Genomic DNA, 22,091 nt, shown 5'->3' with positions numbered 1-22,091 from the left:
GTCAGACTGGCAGTTTCTTTATGTTTCCAGTCATAACACTAAGTTCACCAAAAAAATGTTATCACAAAATGTCAGGTTCCTTTTTAAAGTTGATCATGAGTGTAAACGTGTTCACAGGTTGCGGATCGTGGTGAAATCCGGTGTGAACCCGGCAGACTGTTCCTCTGCTGAACGCTGCATCCTGGCCTACCTGTATGATCTGTACACCTCCTGCAGTCACCTCAAAAACAAGTTTGGGGAGATCTTCAGGTACGAGTCAATCTTCATCACCATTTTATATTGGTTAAAATACTTTTTTTTACTTATCTAATAAAAGGGGATGTGTCAAATTATGAACCACACAAAAGATTTTCATACACAGTACAAAACATAGTTCCACCCTCACATCCCTTTCTCCTCTATGTTCAGTGAGTTCTGCTCCAAAGTGAAGAACTCCATCTACTGCAACATCGACCCGTCGGATTCCAACATGCTTTGGGATCCTGTGTTCATGATGGAGGCCATCGCCAACCCCTCGGCCCACAACTTCAACCACTCCATGGTGGGAAAGATCCTCAACGACAGCCCGGCCAACCGTTACAGCTTTGTCTGCAATGTGCTCATGGATGTGTGTGTGGACCACCGAGACCCTGAGAGGTGTGTGACTCTTGTTGGGCTTATGTTTCAGACTGCTATAGTGTTCTACTCCCTCTTGGACATTGGTTAATCTGTGTAATATTCTTCCAGGGTAAACGACATCGGGATCCTGTGTGCTGAGCTGACGGCTTATTGTCGCTCTCTGAGTGCCGAGTGGCTCGGCATCCTGAAGGCTCTCTGCTGCTCCTCCAACAACGGCAACTGTGGCTTCAACGACTTGCTGTGTAACGTAGATGTAGGTTTCCCTGTTTATCAAGCACTTACCTTGTTGAATGAGCAAATTTGATTTACTCTTCAAACACTGTGGTTTTGATCCTTACCACTGGTTGCTTTAAAATAGCTATTCTTTCTTTTCTCATTAACTATCAAGACTAACGCATCTTTTCTCATGATAAAACATTCTTTTTAAAGTCGATCTCTGCTCTCATGTCTTTTCAGGTTAGCGATTTGTCCTTCCATGATTCCCTGGCAACTTTTGTAGCCATCCTCATTGCTAGACAGTGCCTACTCCTCGAGGACCTGGTTCGCTGTGTGGCCATTCCTTCCCTTCTCAATGCAGGTAAATATAAGTCAAGTCTGCATTAAAACCTACCACTCGGAGTTGGAGAAGCGCCACATTTCAGCTATTTATCCTTTTAATTTGAACATTTTCAACAAACGTACACACAACTTTTAGCATTTTTGGCTGGTCCAGTGCTACGTCGCTGAAAATCTTTGAGTGTTAGAGTTGAGTTTGGGATCAAATTATACCATTGGTCAATGGTCAGCAATGTGCCCAGTGACTGATTGAAGTAACACCATTGGTCGCTGAGTTTTGGGAGTTTCCCATATAAAAATGACGTAGTCTCCAGGTCAGGATATTGAAGCCAATGAGGAAGTGACTGAAACCTGTGTTCTTTAGAATGAACAGAGGGCGACTCGGCAGTTTGACAAAAATAGGTCTGTTTTATAAAATTCTATGAGGAAATGACTCAATTTCTTATTTAAACATTGGTGAACATTTTCATGAGGAGTTATCTCTAGTTTCAAGTCTTTAACACAGCATGATGTTCATTTGAATATTATGGTCCCATTTACAGTAAAATAAACCACAAACCATAAAGCACAGTAGTCATTGGGGCACATATGGCGAAATGACACCATTTGAATTCTATTTGGCCTGTTGCCGTTTTCAACTCCTCAATTTCACTCTTTAACTTTACATTTTAAGCGTTTTCATAATTTTCCCAGTCCTTTTTTATATATATATATATATATATATATATATATATATATATATATATATATATATACATTACATTTATATTACTGCCACTTTCGTACACTTCATTTGCATCTTATAATGTTCAGGTGTTTCAGTTTTTTTCCACCTACCCCATGTCAACAGCAGAAATACCATCTGAGGTATGAGCGCCCCTGGTTGAGAGCCACTGCCTGAATAATCTCTATAATCTATATATAATATCTGAGCCATTAAACTTTCAATGAATTAGTCAACAGTTCATTGCTGCCTGGCTCATAGAAAGGAACACCAAACTCTATCATACATCGCTTCTCTCAGAGACGAGGGTAAACACGGCACATTTGATCTGGGTCCATGAAACCTGGATGTGCTTCGTGCCCCGGTGAGGGCAGAGCCTCTCTCTCTCCCTGCTGTTAATCTTTCTTCTCACAGCATGGACACAAAGCCCCACTCAGCCATGCTGTTTGGTTGGGATTGGCTGGTTTTATAACACAACTACACATTTCAAATGCCAGCCGCTCTGGCTCACGAAACCTGCTTTGTTCTCACTCCATCCATCGACAACAGCGCTTAGAACATTCCACTTCATCCTGACTGATAAGACGTCTATTTAGGTTTCAATTTAGATGTAGGGCTTTGATACAATGGATTATATGTCCTTTGTAAAATAATGTGACCCTGAAGAAACTGATAAGTGTTCATCTGTCCGAACTTACCTTCAGCCTGCAGCGAGCAAGACTCAGAGCCAGGAGCCAGACTCACCTGCAGGATTCTACTGCACCTTTTCAAAACACCACAGCGCAACCCCGTCCCCCAAGATGGTGTGAAGTCAGGTAGTAGTAACAAGACAAATCATTATTTTTCTTTTGTTTCTACTTTATCGGGGTCTTTTTTTAATCCTGTACTGGTGTTGTGACTTTTCAGATAAATCCTCAGTTGGTATTCGGTCGTCTTGTGATCGCCACCTTCTTGCTGCCTCTCAGAACAGCATTGTCGTTGGAGCAGTGTTTGCGGTCCTAAAAGCCGTCTTCATGCTGGGTAAGAGTCTTTGTAGCTCTGTCATATTAATAATTCAAGGTCAGGAGCTGTTGGATTAAAAAACTATTTTAATAATGAGTGTGTTTTCCTGCTCAAAGCTCTGAGATCTCCCTGATTGACTTTACTTGGTCTCTTCATTTTTCAGGCGACGCTGAGCTAAGAGGCTCGGGCCTGTCGCACCCCGCTGGCCTCGATGACATATCTGAGGGGCGCAACGTCTCTATAGAGACGGCCAGCCTGGATGTGTACGCCAAGTATGTTCTGAAGACAATCTGCCAGCAGGTGAGAATATAATTTGAAGTGTGGTGAATGAAATTGGGGCAATAAAATACCCTGCTGCATCAGTCAGTGTGTAACCAATGAGTGGTAACTACTGGGTGACAGATGATTATTATTATTAGGGCTTTCAGATTTTCCGTGTGGAAGCTTTTTGTGACCGACACAGGAACAGCAAACTTTCAATTTTTTACAAATATAAGCTCCTGCTAAGGTGCTTGTAAATACAGTAATCCAAAGATGTATAAAAAGCGTAAATGAGATCATTTTCTGCACCAGATGTTACTTATGCCACATGAATATGAAGGCCAGAGAGAGAGAGAGAGGCAGACAGAGAGAGAGAGCGAGTGAGCTGGCAGCTGCTCAGAGGGCTGAACGTGCTCTGAGACCTGAAGAGACTTCAGACACATCTCACTATGTCTGCCCAGCGAGGCTCTGACGTGCAGTTCTATTCCCGAGAAATGAGCCATCGCCCCGTTTCCATCAACACCCACTCAGCCTTGTTTATGCTTGTTTTGCATGGATCAAGAGGTCACATGATTCTACATCTTCTGTGAGCCATGTTGTCACTGAAGTCCTGCTCTCTAAACCGAGACGGAGTGATTCACCTCCTCATGATAAAAAATGTAATTTACAGACCACTTTCACGTTTCACATTCTGCCACTTTTCCCTCCTTCCCCTGCTTCCCCTCCCTCTCCCTCTCCCCCCAGGAATGGGTTGGAGAGCGCTGCCTGAAATCTCTGTCTGAGGACAGCAGCGCCCTCCAGGACCCGGTGCTGGTGAACATTCAGGCCCAGCGGCTGCTGCAGCTAATTTGCTATCCTCACCGCCAGCTGGACACTGACGATGGTGACAACCCACAGAGACAGCGCATCAAACGCATCTTACAGGTAGAAACCAAAAATTGGAACTGAGTGTTTTTGAGCAAATTATGACAGATTTATACATGTACAGAACTGTGAGGTTTTGCTGCCCCCTGCTGGCTTAGTCAGCGGTTGAGAAAGTGTCTTTATCAGTGCCGTGAACTGTGCAGCCGACTTTTGATAAGAAAAGTGCAAAGTAAATATAACTAAAAGTGATCCTCTGTCTTTTATAGAACATGGACCAATGGACGATGAGGCAGTCATCCCTGGAGCTGCAGCTGATGATCAAACAGAGCACAAACAATGTGAGCTGTGGTTTTTGGTGAAAGGATGAAATATGAATGTTTAATCCTCCTCATTTTAAAACCCCTCATTTATTTGTTTTAATAGGAGCTCTACTCACTGCTGGAGAACATAGCCAAGGCCACCATTGAGGTGTTTCAGAAATCCGCCGAGATGAATTCCAGTAACCCCTCAGGGAACGGAGCTGCAGCCCAAGGGGGCTCCGGATCCAACAACAGCACCACCACTAACAAGATAAAACCTATTTTAAGGTGTGTCCATCTCCTTAGGTGATTTGTCTCTCTTTTTCTTTCATTCAAGTGTGTTATACGTTGTTTCATTTAAAAGTCTAGTGTATATTTAAGCTCTTAAACCCTTTTGCAATTAGTCTGCTTTTGGATTCATTGCAACTCATTTTTAGAAACGTAATTCCAGACAAAGGGTCGGTTTTATTGAGGCCTCATTGTGCTTGTGTGCTCTGGATTTACAGCTCTTCAGAGCGGTCAGGTGTTTGGTTGGTGGCGCCGCTGATAGCCAAGCTGCCCACCTCAGTTCAGGGCCATGTGCTGAAGGCAGCCGGAGAGGAGCTGGAGAAAGGACAGCACCTGGGCTCTTCATCACGAAAAGAGAGGGACAGGCAGAAACAGAAAAGGTAAGTGGCCAGCTCATTCACTTTCTTCTTCGATACTTTACAAACGGTATGGTTGAACGGTGTTTCCAGTTTGCTCTCACAGGCTGCTCTCAAAATTAGCCACTTAGCCAATGACGTGACCACGATTTCATCTTTATTAAAATCTGTGTTTCCTTTCTTCCAGTATGTCTCTGCTGAGCCAGCAGCCGTTCCTGTCTCTGGTGCTGACCTGCTTGAAGGGGCAGGATGAACAGAGGGAAGGTCTTCTCACCTCGCTCTACAGCCAAGTGCAGCAGATTGTCACCAACTGGAGGGAAGACCAGTACCAGGATGACTGCAAGGCAAAGCAGATGATGCACGAGGCTCTGAAACTGCGTCTGAATCTGGTAAGAACAAGCCTTTCAGAACAAAATCCCTGTGTTATTAAAATCTGTCTATAAATTGTGTTCTACCCTAATCTACTAAAGGCTTTGGTAGGTATTAAAAGGATTTGTAGTTATGACATTTTAAATAATTGTTACATGTTTGTATATACCTATAAACTAATTGGAATTGTTTTGAAAGTTTTGTGCCCAGGAGGCTGTACAGTACCTTTCTGTGAAGTTTAAATTCGCATCATTAAACCTATAGGCACAAGCTACAGAAGCTCAGGGAATCAAGTGAATTCAGATTCCATTATCGAGTCTGACTAAACATGTCATGAGTCGACTGACAGTTGTCTTTCCTCTCCTCACAAAGGTGGGTGGTATGTTTGACACGGTGCAGCGCAGCACCCAGCAGACCACCGAGTGGGCGGTACTACTCCTGGACATCATCAGCAGCGGCACAGTGGACATGCAGTCAAATAAGTGAGAGAAAGCCCCCATTCCAAAGTGCAGTTTACACAGGATTCATCTAATAATTATTGCTAAACAAAAATTTCCACCAGTACAATTAACATTCACTTGATCCTCATGACACTTGTTTGTGTCTCTCCAACAGTGAGCTCTTCACAACCGTGCTGGACATGTTGAGTGTGCTGATTAACGGCACACTGGCTGCTGATATGTCCAGTATCTCTCAGGGCAGCATGGAGGAGAATAAGAGAGCCTATATGAACCTGGTCAAGAAGCTCAGGGTAAGAACACGTGACCTTCTCAGCCACAAGAGGATCTCTAACCTATAAAATGTGATCTTATCCCTGTATTCATATGACTGTTAACGCTGCCAAGAGGTTTTGTTGCGTTTCAAGTCGAGGACCATTTGATTTTGGATATTTTTAGTTCTGAAGTAAGAGTGATAAATTGGCTTCAGCACGGTCAGCTAAAAATAAGTAGAAGTGACGACACACAGTAGAATCTCTTCTACCAAAATAATTACATTAACAAATTGTTAAAAATATAACAGACCATGGGAAAGAGGAATAACGATAAGACAATGTTCCTGTTTTATTTCCACAGAAAGAACTTGGGGATCGACAGTCGGAAAGTTTGGAGAAAGTTCGCCAGCTGCTGCCGCTGCCCAAGCAAACCCGTGATGTCATCACCTGTGAACCTCAGGGGTCGCTCATCGACACGAAGGGCAACAAGATCGCCGGCTTTGAGAAGGAGGTAAAGCGTCTTCATTACACGCTCATTGAGCTCAACCTGAAGCATTAGTCTGATTCATCGAAGCAAGATGTTATCATATAATAGAGCCATTCAATCCAAGCCTATCACACAAACTCCATGTTGTTTACCATAATGCAATTTTACGCACAGGGAATGTGTTTACATGTGGGAAGTGCCATCTTCTAAATTGAGGACAGAATATCATGCACATGTTGAATGATGCAACATCTTTGTCCCATCAGGGCCTTCAAGTGTCAACCAAACAGAAGATTTCTCCGTGGGACGTCTTTGAGGGTCTCAAACATTCCGCCCCTCTTTCTTGGGGCTGGTTCGGTACTGTGCGCGTGGACCGCAAGGTCACCAAATTTGAGGAGCAGCAGCGTTTCCTGCTCTACCACACCCACCTGAAGCCCAAACCTCGCAGCTATTACCTGGAGCCGCTCCCCCTGCCCCCTGAGGAGGAGGAGCCGCTGACGCCTGTCTCCCAGGAGCCGGAGAAGAAGATGATGGAGGCAGTGAAGCCTGAGAAGAATGTGCCGGCTGTGCCGCCTGACTCCAACAAGAAGAAATCCAACAAGAAGAAGAAAACTCCCTCTGCCAAGACTGAGGTCAGCTATGTCTGCTATTAATGATGATAGAATAAGAAGGATTTACTGACAGGCACTCCTCATATTTTTGTTTCCTCTTTAAAAATAGACTTTGTTCTTTTTCTCACCAGGACTATGTGAACCGCACACAAAGTGGTGTGAGCTACGGGACGAATATGCCCCCTGAGATGATGCAGAACCACCCATATGGCAGAATGCAGTACAGTCAGCAGGCCATGAACATGTACACACAGAACCAGCCTCTACCTCCAGGTCAGCTCCCAGCATATATATTATATTAGGTTAAAAGGACATCATCTTAAATACCATTTGAGATTGTGGTTGACGTAATATTGCTTCTTCCACAGGAGGTCCTGGGTTAGAGCCTCCGTACAGACCTGCCCGCAACCCACAAATGAACAAAATGATGCCGACTCGGCCCAGCTACCCAGGCATGATGCCCAGCATGCAGGGGAGCATGCCCGGCATGATGGGAATGGACAAGCAATACCAAATTGGCTATAAGCCACAGCCTAGCATGCCGCAGAGCCAGATACTGCGCCAGCAGCTACAGGTCAGACTGGTGAGTCAGTCTGGACTGACAAATCACAAAACTGCAGATTGGAGTGAAACAAACTGTGAAGCTTGAGTGTATTTGAGTTTGGGTCATTGGGGTTAGAGCACCATTGGATTATGGGGGATAAAAGCTTCCTCAGATTTAAACTAAAGTTTCTGGATATGTGTCTAAAAGACTTGAACATACTGCATCAAAACTGTATAACCCTGTTTGGCTAATGCTGTCGCTTTAATAAGAGGTATTAATACCTACTCTAAATTTGAATTTAATTTTGGAATAAAATCACCTGCAGAAAAGAATAAAATCCTGGTTTAAGACAATCATGACTGTTGTGAGTGAAAAGGACAGAGGGCATTGAATGTTTGCTGAATTGTGTTATTTGTCCATTCAGAATCAGAGCATGATCGGGCAGCAGATGAGACAGATAACACCCAACCAACCATACACTCCAATGCAGGCAACTCAGGTAAGGGTTTCTGTTTTCTTATGATCCGTTAGACCTCGGCCTTCAGAATGATGTCACACCCGAATAACCCGAGTTGACAGGGTTCCAGTTGCACAGGAACAATGTTTACGTTAGCCAGCTATTCATTATTAGCAAAACCAGTTCAAATAACCCATAAATGATCCTGATGTCAACCAGTCAGCAATGGTTTTCCTCTGTATCTCAGTTGTAATAGTCAGTCATGTCTCTCTCTGTCTGTTCAGAACATATCACAGGGCTATACCACGTACGGATCACACATGGGGATGCAGCAGCATCCGCCACAAGGTAGTGGTATAGTTCCCTCCTCCTATGGGAACCAAAACTTCCAGGGAACTCATCCTGGAATCAACCCGGCTGTGGTGGATCCTCTGAGGCAAATGCAGCCGAGGCCCAGTGGCTATGTTCACCAGCAGGCCCCAGGCTACGCACACAGTATGCAGAACACACAGAGGTCAGTCAAGTGTTGAGACGAAGACGGCAGCTTTGTTCCTGTCCAGCTTCAGACGCTTGAATTTATTCTCTGATTTCGTTGTTTCTTGTTTCTATGTTGACTTCTTTGCTACAGGCCCTCACATTTCTTCTCCCTGTCCTGTCCAACCACAGGTTTGCCCACCAGCCCATACAACAGAATCCCATCATGCACGGCCTCGGCCACATGGCGGGCCAGGGCGTCCATCTAGGCTTGAGGCCCAATCAGATGCTGGCAGAACAACAGCAGCAGCAACAACAGCAGCAACAAGCAGCACAGCAACAGCAGCAGCAGTACCTCAGACAACAAGCACTCAGAGTATGTAACTCAATGATCGTTATTTTGTCCTTAGCTGTGTTTTGGCTTCGTATATTCATTTTGGGAGGTAAATTGCAAAGTGGAAAGAAGGCGGTTGGTGTGCACGGCCTTTTCAGTCAAATTGTTTTTAAGATGTTTGTACAAAAATGCAAGTGGACAGTGAATCAGTGGTCAGACACAGACACACAGTTGAGAAGACGAGAGGACTTGGTTTTTGTTTCACCACCTGATTTATGATAAGTGAAAAGGTTCTTGCTCCGAGTCTGTTTAACATTGAATTCAGTTCCCTTAAACATAAATGTATATGACTTACTGATTTAACTGCAGTCTTAAAAAGAAGAATGCCCCAGGGGATTGTGCAGATCAAATAATCGAAGGAAAAGTTTCAGAAAATGTCGGAGGCAACTGATTCGGACATTTGTAAAACATTTATAAACGTATCATGTTTAAACATGAGTTGAGTCTGCTGGAGTTGGTCTCAGGCTGAAGAATTTAGCTTTTATTACATCTATTACAATATATGATACGTGTTCAATTTTAAAGTCAGAGGCCATGACACTTTACCTCTTAAATCAACATGTTATATTTTTCGTGGTTCTCTGCAACAACAGCAGCAGCAGCAGCAACAGGCCCAACAAGTTCAGCAACAGCAACAACAGCAACAGCAACAACAGCAGCAGCAACAACAACAACAACAGCAGCAGCAGCAACAGCAACAACAACAACAACAACAGCAGCAACAGCAGCAGGTTCAGCCACAGCAAGGGCCTCCTCAACAGCAGGTTCCACAACAACAACAACAACAACAACAACAACAACAGCAGCAGTCAGCGGTGCAGCCACCGGGCCAGGCACAGAACCAGGGTCTGGGGATGCAGCCGCTGCCCCCACAGCAACCGATGGTAGGTTCCATCCACACAAGTTATTTATCTTTCTGTTTTATTGAAAAAATAAGTAATAACTTTGTAACGGCTACTTCAACGTTATTCGATTCTTGTGAATATGGTAATTGAAGAACGCCTTTATGGACTTTCTTAAACTTTGGTGACAAAAGTTCAGTTGGACTCAAAGACCTTAAGAGTCTGTATATAAAATGTTTGTAGGCTGAAGCTGCGCTGGTTGGTGGAGGCACACAAACACAGGGCGGTTGATTAAAAAAAATACAGGAAACTGGCTAAAAACCATAACTATATATGTGAGGATGACTGCTTCGTATGCATTTCCTCAAACGGTCAGTAATGTGCAGTGAGACCTTTGGTGTGTCGCTGCTGACACTGATTCTGTGTTAGTTCCCCCGACAGGGAATGCAGCAGACTCAACAGCAGCAGCAGACCGCAGCTCTGGTCCGGCAACTGCAACAGCAACTTTCAAGTGAGTCTGAAGCTTCTTTCAAAACTGTTCATTTTCCCATTCATGTTAATTAGGATGTTAATAATAAACAATCCCCTCTGTTTTCAGACACACAACCAGGACAGAGCACCAACCCATATTACTGATAGGGCAGAGAAGTAGCCCTGTTCATGTGAGGAGGCTGAGCTCTGTAGAACGTGTCCATTCCTGTCTGGGTTCTTAGGAGGGAACGAGGCACAACAACAACAACAACAATCAAACCAATGAACCAAACCCCATCTCGACCACTGAGGCGACGGTCCGTCATGTAATGGATTTTCAGGGGAGGGACCCTGCTGTGACGTCAACAGATAACGGTTAATAATGGAGAAGTCTATGTAAAAAATTACCAGAAATTATAAGAAATAATACAAGTTTTTTATTTTATTTCAATTTGTACAATTTTTTCAGTTTCGTGTATTTCTCATTAAAAACTCATGTCAGTTTTTTTATGTCTTGTACTTTGTGTTTACTGCCTGTAGAGTGTGAACCTGTTCAATGAAACTCTTCATGGTGACTCTGGTGGGGGTCAAAGGTGTTTATTCCATTTTTAAAGGCTGCTGTTGATCCTAATGAATCCTAATGCTGAATTACAGTTGTGTTTTGAGTAAACTGGACATCTTTAATTTAAATTAAGATATTTAAAGGCAAAATCACCATGCATGAACATTTTACTTGCCAGTTCTGAAATGATATTAATCCAACATGATACAGAGACTCTATATATTGCCCTATTTTCTTTAACCTCAGATGAATCACTGTAGTGGTCGACAACTTTCACACTCGCTTGTCTCAATAGAACCCAACAGTTAAATTCAATGAAGCCTCATAGATATCAGTTCTCTAAACGTGCCTGATCTTTTATTTAAAGATTCATGAATGATTACCTGGTAAATCAGTGAAAACGTCAAACATATAAAATAAACCACCTAACTATGTTAAAGAGTGATCAAATTAAATATCTGAATCCACCCTTTATTTGGTTTCATGCCAAAATTGTATGGATACTTGGCCCTTGTCCCTTCCTTCCATCAAGTAGTGTGAATCTGTTCTGATGTTTATAAAGCACAATCAACACCTGACAGATGAAAACACGTAAGGTTAAAGTGACACACAGGATTTTATTTTATTTCTTGCTCACTGATCCAGTCCACAGGGAAAATAAAACCACTGCTCATTTCAATTTTACTGCCTTTTTCGCTTTCTTGGGTTCATGTTTATCTACGTCCGGACTTTCCAGGCGACTAAACAACACTCCCGAGTCCGGTCCCAGCGCTCGGCCCTCAAAGGGACAGTCTGTTCCCTGATACCTTGGCAAGAAGCTCAGAGCGGCCCAGCTCCTCTCGCCTGGCTGCACCCCGAGCCTGGACAGGAGTCTGTTAGAAAGCTCTGGCACCACCGGCTGCAGGAGGGTGCCATACACCCTCAGGCATTCGAGGGAGACGTGGATGATGGTGTCTCGCCAGCGCTGCTCTGCACTGTCCCTCTTGTCCAGCTTCCACGGTGCGTGGCGCTGGACGAACCCGTTGGTCTGCCGCACACAAGCGGCGATGGCCTCCAGGGCTTTGTACGCGTGCATGCTCTCGTAGTGCCGCTCCACCACAGAGGGGAGGTTTGTCACCGTGTCCAACATGTGGTAGTCTTCAGCCACCGCCCTGCCTCCCTGCTCTCTTGGGAAGGACTGAGAACAGAACGAGGGGAAGACCTGAGCTGGGTTAAGGACCGGAGCTGTGCAGCGGTTGAGCAGACCACCCAGAGAGTCGGCGAGCTCTGCGTTGAGCAGCTTGAACACTTTGAGATCGGTGTAATCGCAGTCGGAGTCTGGGACACCCTGACGCAGGAGAAAGTACCTCATACCCTCAGCCGTGAACATCTGTGAGCGTTGAAGAGGATCCACCACGTTACCCAAACTTTTAGACATCTTCTTTCCTTCCGCTGTCCAGTGGGAGTGCACGTGAATGGTCTGTGGCAGCGGCAGGCCAGCCCCGAGGAGGAAAGCCGGCCAGTAGATGGCGTGGAATTTCAAGATATCCTTTCCTACGATGTGGTGGACCACGCTCCACCACTGATGGTGTTCATGTGGATAGCCAGCTACTGTGAGGTAGTTCACCAGAGCGTCCAGCCACACGTAGATGGTTTGCTCGGGGTCGCCGGGGACTGAGATGCCCCACTGCAGGCGGCTGCGCTGACGGGACACCGAGAGGTCAGGGAGGTCGTGCTGCAGCCACTGGAGGACGAGCTGCTGGAAACACTCAGGCTGCACAGCTCGGGGGTTTCCTCGGAGCCAGTCGAGCAGCTGAGACCGAAACGCAGACAGACGGAACATGTAGTTGTCTTCTTTCATCCACTCCACCTGCAAAACAGGGACATGTAGATTGGACTTAATAACTTAAACTTTTTAGGTGATTAGCTCATCTTCTTCTTGCTATATGAGAAAATCCATACCCCTCTCATATATGAGTGTTAAATATGAAGCTGGGGGCTCTTTCTCCTTCAGATCGATATAAGATATTAAAATGTTAACTGATCAATTCAGATAAATTAAATCTTCACTGAATTACACTGATCTCAATCTCGCTCGAAATACCTTGTGTCCACTCTCCAGTGACACTTTAATCTGGTTTCCTGATGAGTCCACGGCATCAGCCAGCTGTGACGGCGTGAGGAAGCTTTCATCCTGTGTGGAGTACCAGCCTTCGTAATGTCCTTTATAGATGAGCCCTTTGTCCCAGAGCACCGACCAGAAATGCTCTACGGCCTGACGGTGTCTCGGCTCGGTGGTTCTTATGTAGTCTGTGTACGAGATGTTGCAGCTGCTGAACAGATGTTTGAATCTCTCCGACACGTCGCTGCAGAAGGTCAGCGGATCTTTCCCTGCAGCTTCAGCGGCTTGTTGGATTTTCAAACCATGTTCATCTGTACCTGAAACGCACGGAAACAGAAGTAGAGGTGTAATTATCACAGTAAATGCCACATGATTAACTGAATTATGAATCAGTTTAAAGACTCTAAAAAACTAATAAACAAAAAAACATTTTACAAACTTAAGGTTGATTATTGGTCAACCCTCCCCATTGTGTGAATTATATTGATACATATTAAACCTTTGATATAATGATATCAATAGAAATTGTATTGTGAGAATTATTGATATGGTTTAATTACAAAGCTGAAGTTTTTATATGAATATATCTATTGATTAGATTATTTTATTTGGTTATTTTTTCAATAATATGTGACAAAAAAGGGGAAAGTGACTGTCAGAGCGTCCTAGAGTCCAAAGTGAGTGGTTCAAATTTCTTATATCCCACCAGCCGGCTGAATCCAACGATATTCCACAAAAGATGAAAGATATTAGACAATAAAAACTCAATTTCATATTTGAAAAGCTGCAAATAATGACCCTCTTTGCTCAGAATGACTGAAACATTATAAAACCTGGCTACTACTTGTTGGAACGCCCCATTTGGAAGATGTAGATACACAGGGAATGTAAAGAAATACAATCACTTACTTTATGATACTTTATATATCCAGTTAAGTCTTTCTAATTATCTGCTTGAGCTGGGATGAATCTATTGCAGCTGCTACACATGATCTTGTGTGTTTGTGTATGTGATGTGTTTGAAATGTGTTTAGTACTGTACAATTTACTTCTCTTTCTATAAAAGTACTTACACAAGATAGTGGTCATCCTATGCAACCAGTGTCGCTCACAGCAACATGCACATGTGTCATTTAGCTGAGGGATTGATTTACCTGTTGCAAACTTTGAGCTGAAGCCCTGCAGCAGCTTGTACCGGTGCAGGCAGTCCGCCATCACCGCTGAGTACAGGTGTCCCAGGTGAGGAGCAGCGTTCACGTAGAAGATGGGAGTGGTGATGTAGTGACTCCTGACATCAGTCGACACAGAGACGCTCTCGTGTCTCCACAGGGCGGAAGCAGGCGATAGAAGCGGACTTCGCTTCAGCCTGTGAACAACTTTACAGCTTCTGCTAACGATGACAACAGGGAACCGCATCGTTGGGAAACAGGAGGCGCTCACATGGGAGGCAACAAACCCAAAGGAACCTGGTGGATGTGCTAAGTGCTAGCCATTCATTCTGCTAGCTTAAATGTGTGGCTGTCGCAGGAGAACAAGACAAGCGAAGGGAGCGTCACAGCTACTGGAAAATGTCCGCTCTTCTCCTCTCGTTGTGTTCGATTAAAACGAAACTTCTTCTTGTTTTCTGAGCCTGTCGCACATGTGTTTGTGTCAGCTTGTCAAGGTTAGCGCTTCTTCCGGGTTCTCCGAGCAACAACAATCGCTCGTCCAATCAAAACCGCTGCAGAGTGTGCGGAGGAAGTCCAGCACAGTCAATCAGAGTGCGAGGGTTCACCCTCTTTTTTTTTAGCATTTGAAGAAACTTTATCGACATCAAGTTCTTAAAAAATTGAACAAGCAGTAGTTTATACTATATTTATACTTTATTGGACAAGAGGGACGACAAAGACCATGTTTCCGATTAGTATTAACATCCATGTCTGTGCAGTTCTGTGATAAAGTGAATTCTTTAATATTACTAATCTGAGAAATCTCTCAAATGATGGAAAAGGTTTACAATAAGAGGTTGAGTGGTGATATCACTAATAAATCCATTATCCTTTACTAACTAAATTATGCAATTATTATTCAGATGAGCGGTTATATTCACACCCGAGAAGCCAATACCAACCATCTTACATTTGTATCGTCTTATTATATTTACTTTCACTTTGTAAAACACTTAAAACGTGCTATAGAAATACACTTTAACTTTTATTATTAGATAGATTGATTGATCTATGATCCGTATGAGCTCAGGAGTAGTTATCCGACCTTGAAACTAACCTGATCTGATTCCTAACTTTCATCTCGAACTACTCTTTATCTTCATTGTCATATTTACTGAAGAGAAGCCTCCTCCCTCCTCCCCCCTGAGGTGACGGCTCAGCCAATCAGCGGCTCCACTTCCTGCTCCTCAGCCAACGACTTGACAACGCAGATAAAAACTTGTTTACAATCTTTTGCGTTAACTTTAAACTTTTTAAATAACCCTAAACATCCCCGGAGCGGAGTCAGAGGAGTCGCTGCTCCGCTCGTCTTGCGGCCTTTAGTCCGGAGCGGTTTGTTTTTCAGGGTGTGAGCAGCTGATCTGTCATGTGACGAGTTGGCTGCTGCTCGACTCATGAGTGAAAGTTCTCGGAGTCACTTTCCTCGGTTGTAGCTCGCGTGTTGTTTTGTGCAGCGCGAGTTCTCCCCCGGGGGTTGAGATGGAGGGGAACCGGCAGGACTTCTACATCGGGCTGTCTCTGGCGCTCAGCTCCAGCCTCTTCATCGGAGCCAGTTTCATCCTGAAGAAGAAGGGCCTCCTCAGACTGGCCAGCAAGGGCTCGATGAGAGCAGGTACTGGTTACTGTCAACCACTATACGGATCCATGTAACTTGCTAAACTGATTAATTGTTTGGTTCTAAGTAAACACCTCAAATCCGAAAGGTCTTATGTAAACGATCACTTAAAACGTAAAACAAGAGTCAAGTCTTCACATCTAAGAGGCTGAAACTAGACGTGAAGCTTTTTGTGTGAAAAGTGACAAACGATTATTGATTCAAATCAAGAGATGGAAAGTTAAAGAGGGGAAAGTGGCCAATATTTAATTTGAAAACAACTGGGGTGCACAGACAGGTGGGGGAAGACAAAAAACACATAACAGTTCTGGTCTTTTCTAGGGTTTTACACAAGGTAAGGACAACATTAGAGATATTACTGAAAAGGTAGGGAACTCTATGTGTAGCTATCAGAAGTCATGTATATAACTTAAAATCTCTAAGTGATTGTTTTACGTTCCCTTTAACTGTAACTGTAACATCGGCCCTACTGCAAATTGGGTTATAAAAAGGTTTTGCAATATGTCACAGTGCGATATGTCGTCACTGTCAGCAGATCTGTCTATGGAGGTGTAATAAGCCAATGTGTAAAGGATTTGATTGGATTTTATGTGAGACTGCGGGCTGGACAGTACTGAAAGCAAATGTCCCCGTAGGGAAAATAAAGTATATCTTATCGTATTTCTATTTCGGTGTTCTTGTCTGTATCTTGCAGGTCAAGGGGGTTATGCGTACCTGAAGGAGTGGCTGTGGTGGGCAGGACTAATTTCAAGTAAGTGATTGATTCCCACACACACAAATAAATCCCCAGTTTGTCATGGTCTATTTTGATCGGTGACATTTCTCTAACCCTAACCAGCCGGGACAGGAAACATTGTGACCTTTGTTTTTTCAAAAAGGAAAATGAGCGTCTTGTGGGATTGGTATTTTTGCTGGTGACGTAGCAGTAGGTCTGGCCCCCACACGGTAGCATTGAGCTACACATTCCTCTCAAAGAACTAATTTGCACATGTGGGCTGGAAGAGAATCCTTCCAGCAGCTGCAGCCGCTCTGAGTCTGTGCATGCTGATGTTGATGTGGATGTTGATGTGTTCTAGTGGGAACCGGAGAGGCGGCGAACTTCGCTGCGTATGCATTTGCACCCGCAACCCTGGTGACGCCACTTGGAGCATTGAGCGTTCTTGTGAGGTAATTGTCTCAAAGTCTGATTGTTGTACCCCTGAAGCTGCTCATCTCGGTCATAGACTGTTTTTAAAGATGGACGTGTCCCCACTTCCTGCCACAATTCAGAAATACATAAAGTCACAGTAGCAAAGTCTTGCTGATTCACATGCTCAACTAATACACCAGTCAGTCTCCGCTGTCAATCCTGACGTTGCATCATATAACTACTACAACCCTAACCCTTATGACAACAAACTGACCTGAAATCTGTGTGATAGGAGCAACCTAAAATGATGGAAATCATCTTTGAGAAAAATGTATTTGACGTATACTCTAACTTCTCAATTTGGACCATGTCCCGTCCGCGAACATGGAGAGGGAGGGAATTAGGACCTATACTGCAGCCAGCCACCAGGTGGCTATCGAGGCACTTTGGCTTCTCTTTTAGGGAGCAGTCATGGCATCCATCTTAATGTTCAGTCTATGATCTACGATTTTGACACTAACAGCCATCTCAATACTTACAACTATCAACAAATCCAATGAAAAGACCGGAAGTTATGATTTTAGGTTCCATTAGTAAAGATATTTTCTTTTTAATTCATCTTGTCACGAGTCAGATTTAATATGTAGAAAGAGCAAAGTAGAAAGAGCTGTCAAATACTATCGAGGTGTCCATCTCTGTCTTTAACACACATCTCTCATTCGACAGAGTAACGTATCACATGATCAGGGCAGCGGAGCTCGAGTTAACTTCCTACTTACATCGCTCCTTAAATCCATTATCAACAGTAGCTCTATTGTGTATGTGGTGATAATGACAGTTAAGTTCTGTTTTAGAAAGGAACGGCCAAGCCAGTGTTTTCAGATTTACATATACTGGGGGCCATTTTGGAAAAGGGAGAGGAACGGTTTTAGTTCAAAAAGCAATAAATAAAAAGATGTAATCACAAATTCAAATGGCTTTATTTGACCATAGTAAAAGTTATGTTTAATTTCAACTGCTCATTTACGTTTGGGCTTGTGTATGGCATGTGTTGTGAGCAGGTCCAAAGGAACAATGCCTTTTCCTTTTCACACTAATTCATTGGAATGAATCTTAAAGAGAGAAAAGCAACAAAAAAAAAGATATATAGAACAATCAGAAAAAAAATATCTACCTTTGTGAAACAAATGTTTTTCTTCTCCATTCTTTCTTTATTATCTTGGGACCCTCTAGACCCAGATCGTCAGTTGGAAACCTAGATTCTATTATATATATATATATATATATATATGTATTTATTTGACAAATCTTGAAAGATATCTCAGGAGGTAATTCTGAGAGCCTCTGATTGGCTGCGAAAGATAAGAACACACTTGTCTTTTCTTGGGTTGTGTTTATGGAGATAATAGTATAATTATTTGTAGTTTGACCATTTGTGCCATGTTCCCTTCTTTCCAGCGCTGTGCTCTCCACGTACTTCCTGAACGAGCGGCTGAATGTGCACGGGAAGGTCGGTTGCTTGCTCTGCGTCTTGGGCTCCACCGTGATGGTGATCCACGCCCCGCAGGAGGAGGAGGTGGTTTCCCTCACTTCCATGGCAGAAAAGCTCAAAGACCCAGGTAGAGACCGACCTCGATCCGCCGGAATGTACTTAAACATGACCTGAATTAAGAATGATGTGAAAACTAAATCCCTGATAACAGCTGGATGGATTCTCTCTTCTGGGTACTAACTCGTTCTTAAACACTCCCCCACTAGGTTTCATTGTGTTTGCTGTGTGCGTTGTGGGGACCAGCCTGGTTCTAATCTTTGCTGTGGCCCCGCGGTACGGACAGAGGAATGTGCTGGTCTACATCCTGATCTGCTCTGTGATTGGCTCCCTCTCTGTGTCTTGTGTCAAGGGCCTGGGCATTGGCATTAAGGAGCTGTTTGCTGGGGTGGCGGTGCTGAAGGAACCCCTGTTCTGGTCCTTAGTCCTCTGCCTGGTAATCTGTGTCAGCGTTCAACTCAATTACCTGAATAAAGCCCTCGACATCTTCAACACATCAATAGTCACGCCTATCTACTATGTCTTCTTCACCACGTCTGTCATGGCCTGCTCGGCGATCCTGTTCAAGGAGTGGCTGAGGATGACCATGGACGAAGTAGTGGGCACGATTAGCGGCTTCCTCACAATCATCTTAGGGATCTTCCTCGTCCACGCCTTCAAGGACATTCCATTCAGCCTGGATTCCATCCCGCTGTACCTGAGGAAGGGTCCTCAGGGTTTCCTTGGTGCTACCAGCCGTTACCCGGCTCCTGCCACGGCAGCCAAGCAGACGTTGTTATGAAGCTGCCATGAGAAGGAGGCCCACACCAAAGAGCTCCTTAACCGTGTGGTCAATACTAAAAAATGTTGCTTTTTGCAATTCTGAAGCTTTAATGCACAGATGTTTTACAATGTGACAAGTTTGTTTACTAAACCTTAACTTCACATCTCTTTTAAACACTGCATTGTGAAGTGGGATAAGAAAAGTGCCTTAAAATGAACTTAACGCTGCCGTCAACACACTCGAGTCTATGTCAAATGTATGTTCTTGTCGTACAGAATTGTATGTCTTTTTCATTTGGTTATTTATTTGTATCTATGTCGCACTGTGTAAATTTTTTATGCTATGTCAAGTGGCTTGCGCCACATTGTGCCTTGTTACTGATAATTTTAACATATTTAGGGTTTTGCACTTTTAACCTCTTAATCAAAAATACTGTCCAAATCAGATTTGTGACCAGTAACTGGAAAAATCTTCATTTGACCTGAATGCATTCAATCTGTTGTTTAAATAATTCTTATGCATTACTGTTAATACCTCAAGCAAATGCACCAAAGAATATGATTTCCCTGTATGAATTCCCAACATGTGCCAAACTTGCGACACATCTCCGGTGTAGCGGTAGTTTTGTGTTTTTTCACAGTGCTGATTAAACATAACAACGAAATGATTTGAGTGCACTTTTACAAAGGATAGACGAGAGTATTTTGGCATTTTGTTTATTGCATATGTACAGTCCAGAACCTTTAAGGTGTTGATCAAGCCTCTTGGTTCAAGACATCATTGTCTCCCTGTTGTTACAGCAGTGTTAGTACTTGTATCTTTGTGAGGACCATTTTGAATAAAGACCCAATTGATGAAGGACGGTTTTTACTGCTCCTAACTTTTTCCACAGGACTTTTGTAGAGTTAAGATTTGCTTTCAGGGTTAGGATTATGTATTTAGTTGTAATTTGCTATAATTAGAGTAGGGGGCTAGGAAATGCATTATCCCACTTAGTGTCCTCACTAAGATAAAAGTACAAGGCTGGGGTGTATGTGTGTGTTTGTGTGTTGAGGTCCTTGTGGCTGTCCAATACAGTTGGCATATTGAATGTCCCAGATGCATCCATTTCTCTGCAGGCTCCTACACTCATAGCAGCAGTGAATATTCACAGGTTCAAGCTCAGTTTCACAGCCTGACCAATAAAATGGCTTAAATTCAGTAACTTGACAAAAACCAACGTGAAGTCACTGTTAGCAACAGACGACAATACGAGCATTTTGCAACGCTCATATTTGACGTGGAGGACAAACAAAGCCCTGCACTTCTGAATACATGGTGTTAATCTCAGGCACTTGAATCAACGCTGCATCTGGTCCCTTCCTGCATTCGATCGGACAGTTCTGCAACACTCGGACAGCTGTGTCAGGAGCAAACGGCCTCGTCACAGAGCAGAGGGCCGAGAATCTCACCGGTCCGTCTTCTGACAGTCTTTAGTCCATCATGCTCTCGGAGGACGAGCCCCGGCTCCTCTGGGTCTGTTCCAGTCGGTTCAGGATGAACTGGCTCGTGTCAATAAATCGCTCCACACAGTTACCTAAGCACGTTTCTGTCCTTGAGTCCATCTTGGGCCCAGGTTTGTCCATGCACTTCTCCTGGAGACAGAAAGAACGAGGTCAAACACCTCATACATGGTATAATAAGTAACATAATAATAATGTTACCTGCAATTAAATAAAATGTACAACTGCATTTACTGAAGCGCTTTCAAGGATAATTTTGTTTATTCTTATTAATTTCTGAGGGATGTGTTGTACTTCTTGCTGCACTAAAATCTCTCAGACAAATATACAGAGGACATGGAGAGCTTTTAAAATACGACGACTTGTTATCGATTACCTGGCACAAATACACAAAACTACTCAATTGATTTCCAAGATACTTTGTGGAGGGGTGGGGCATAACTAGAAAAGATTATGGAATTTTGCAGATTCGAATCAGGTCAGATCTTACTTTAACATATACTACACTGCACTGCATTATACTACACCACAGTACACGACTCTTCACTGCAGTATACTACATAACACTACACTATACTACACTGCAGTACACTCCACCACAGTACACTACTCTTCACTGCAGTATACTACATAACAATACACTATATTCCACACTGCAGTATACTAGACTATTCTACACAATACACTACAATACTCTTCACTGTAGTATACTACATAACACTACACTATACAATACTCCACACTGCAGTATACTACACTATTCTACACGATACACTTCACTGCAGTATACCACATTACACTACACAATACTCTACACTGCAGTATACCACATTACACTACACAATACTATACACTGCAGTATACTACACTATTCTACACAATACACTACAACACTGCAGTATACTACACTACACCGCATTATACTCCACTACACTGCATGATATTACAGTATGCTACACGATGCTAAACTACATAACACTTTCCTGATGTCAAGCAGTACTTATACGAGACCTAATGTGAAGACTTGTTCTTCGTCAGAAACGTGTGAGACTTCAGTTTGAGCCGAAGTGTGTGAGTTAGCATCACATCGCGGAGCAGCTTTTAGCTTCCAGCTGAACTCACCCAGCAAACCTCCGTCATCTGATGGACCAGCTGCTGGAACCTCTGTTTCTGGGACTCGACCTCGATGAACTGCTGAAGCTGTGGGTCCGCTGCTCCCCCCTGACCGTCCATAGCTCAGTGAAACCAGCTCCGAGGGACGAGAACCGGCGGAGGATGAAAACCTTCTGCTGCAATTCTGACCTTCACGTGTGTGAGCGGCCGACAGGAAACAG

General features: G+C 43.7%; 4 protein-coding genes across 9 annotated transcripts in view; 2 read left to right on the top strand and 2 right to left on the bottom strand.

Moving 5' to 3' along the window:
• The window catches only part of med12 (mediator complex subunit 12), a 21,706-nt gene extending 10,872 nt beyond the window's left edge, over window positions 1–10,834 (top strand). For 2 of the 6 annotated variants that reach the window (XM_053428966.1, XM_053428962.1), the window contains 24 exons: window positions 118–249; window positions 409–636; window positions 727–871; window positions 1,075–1,195; window positions 2,602–2,712; window positions 2,804–2,917; window positions 3,063–3,199; window positions 3,905–4,084; window positions 4,291–4,362; window positions 4,448–4,611; window positions 4,830–4,991; window positions 5,155–5,356; window positions 5,709–5,818; window positions 5,952–6,087; window positions 6,410–6,559; window positions 6,802–7,167; window positions 7,278–7,419; window positions 7,515–7,729; window positions 8,115–8,189; window positions 8,432–8,661; window positions 8,814–8,997; window positions 9,609–9,899; window positions 10,287–10,368; window positions 10,456–10,834. In XM_053428966.1, coding sequence (XP_053284941.1) covers window positions 118–249; window positions 409–636; window positions 727–871; window positions 1,075–1,195; window positions 2,602–2,712; window positions 2,804–2,917; window positions 3,063–3,199; window positions 3,905–4,084; window positions 4,291–4,362; window positions 4,448–4,611; window positions 4,830–4,991; window positions 5,155–5,356; window positions 5,709–5,818; window positions 5,952–6,087; window positions 6,410–6,559; window positions 6,802–7,167; window positions 7,278–7,419; window positions 7,515–7,729; window positions 8,115–8,189; window positions 8,432–8,661; window positions 8,814–8,997; window positions 9,609–9,899; window positions 10,287–10,368; window positions 10,456–10,493 — 3,787 coding nt within the window. In that variant the 3' untranslated portion in view covers window positions 10,494–10,834. Of the gene's footprint in view, window positions 1–117; window positions 250–408; window positions 637–726; window positions 872–1,074; window positions 1,196–2,601; window positions 2,716–2,803; window positions 2,918–3,062; window positions 3,200–3,904; window positions 4,085–4,290; window positions 4,363–4,447; window positions 4,612–4,829; window positions 4,992–5,154; window positions 5,357–5,708; window positions 5,819–5,951; window positions 6,088–6,409; window positions 6,560–6,801; window positions 7,168–7,277; window positions 7,420–7,514; window positions 7,730–8,114; window positions 8,190–8,431; window positions 8,662–8,813; window positions 8,998–9,608; window positions 9,900–10,286; window positions 10,369–10,455 lie in introns of all 6 variants that reach the window. The other 4 variants (XM_053428965.1, XM_053428961.1, XM_053428964.1 and 1 more) reach the window with 3 other exon arrangements.
• mars2 (methionyl-tRNA synthetase 2, mitochondrial) lies at window positions 10,753–15,727 on the bottom strand. The gene is made up of 3 exons (XM_053428969.1): window positions 14,146–15,727; window positions 12,974–13,308; window positions 10,753–12,739 (listed from the first exon to the last, which is right to left on the bottom strand). The coding sequence occupies exons 1-3, from the start codon at window positions 14,405–14,407 to the stop codon at window positions 11,561–11,563; spliced, it is 1,776 nt and encodes a 591-aa protein (XP_053284944.1). The 5' UTR covers window positions 14,408–15,727; the 3' UTR covers window positions 10,753–11,560.
• Window positions 15,343–20,496, top strand: zgc:101583 (uncharacterized protein LOC494104 homolog). The gene is made up of 5 exons (XM_053428971.1): window positions 15,343–15,811; window positions 16,509–16,565; window positions 16,891–16,981; window positions 18,402–18,562; window positions 18,702–20,496. Exons 1-5 carry the CDS (start codon window positions 15,679–15,681, stop codon window positions 19,271–19,273), a joined length of 1,014 nt encoding a protein of 337 aa, XP_053284946.1. The 5' UTR covers window positions 15,343–15,678; the 3' UTR covers window positions 19,274–20,496.
• timm8a (translocase of inner mitochondrial membrane 8 homolog A (yeast)) lies at window positions 19,956–22,091 on the bottom strand. The gene is made up of 2 exons (XM_053428973.1): window positions 21,880–22,091; window positions 19,956–20,889 (listed from the first exon to the last, which is right to left on the bottom strand). Exons 1-2 carry the CDS (start codon window positions 21,988–21,990, stop codon window positions 20,728–20,730), a joined length of 273 nt encoding a protein of 90 aa, XP_053284948.1. The 5' UTR covers window positions 21,991–22,091; the 3' UTR covers window positions 19,956–20,727.

The sequence above is a fragment of the Pleuronectes platessa genome, chromosome 8 (assembly GCF_947347685.1).
Source record: "Pleuronectes platessa chromosome 8, fPlePla1.1, whole genome shotgun sequence".
In the NCBI taxonomy this organism is placed as follows: Eukaryota; Metazoa; Chordata; class Actinopteri; order Pleuronectiformes; family Pleuronectidae; genus Pleuronectes; species Pleuronectes platessa.
This window is presented reverse-complemented; position numbering and strand designations above follow the sequence as displayed.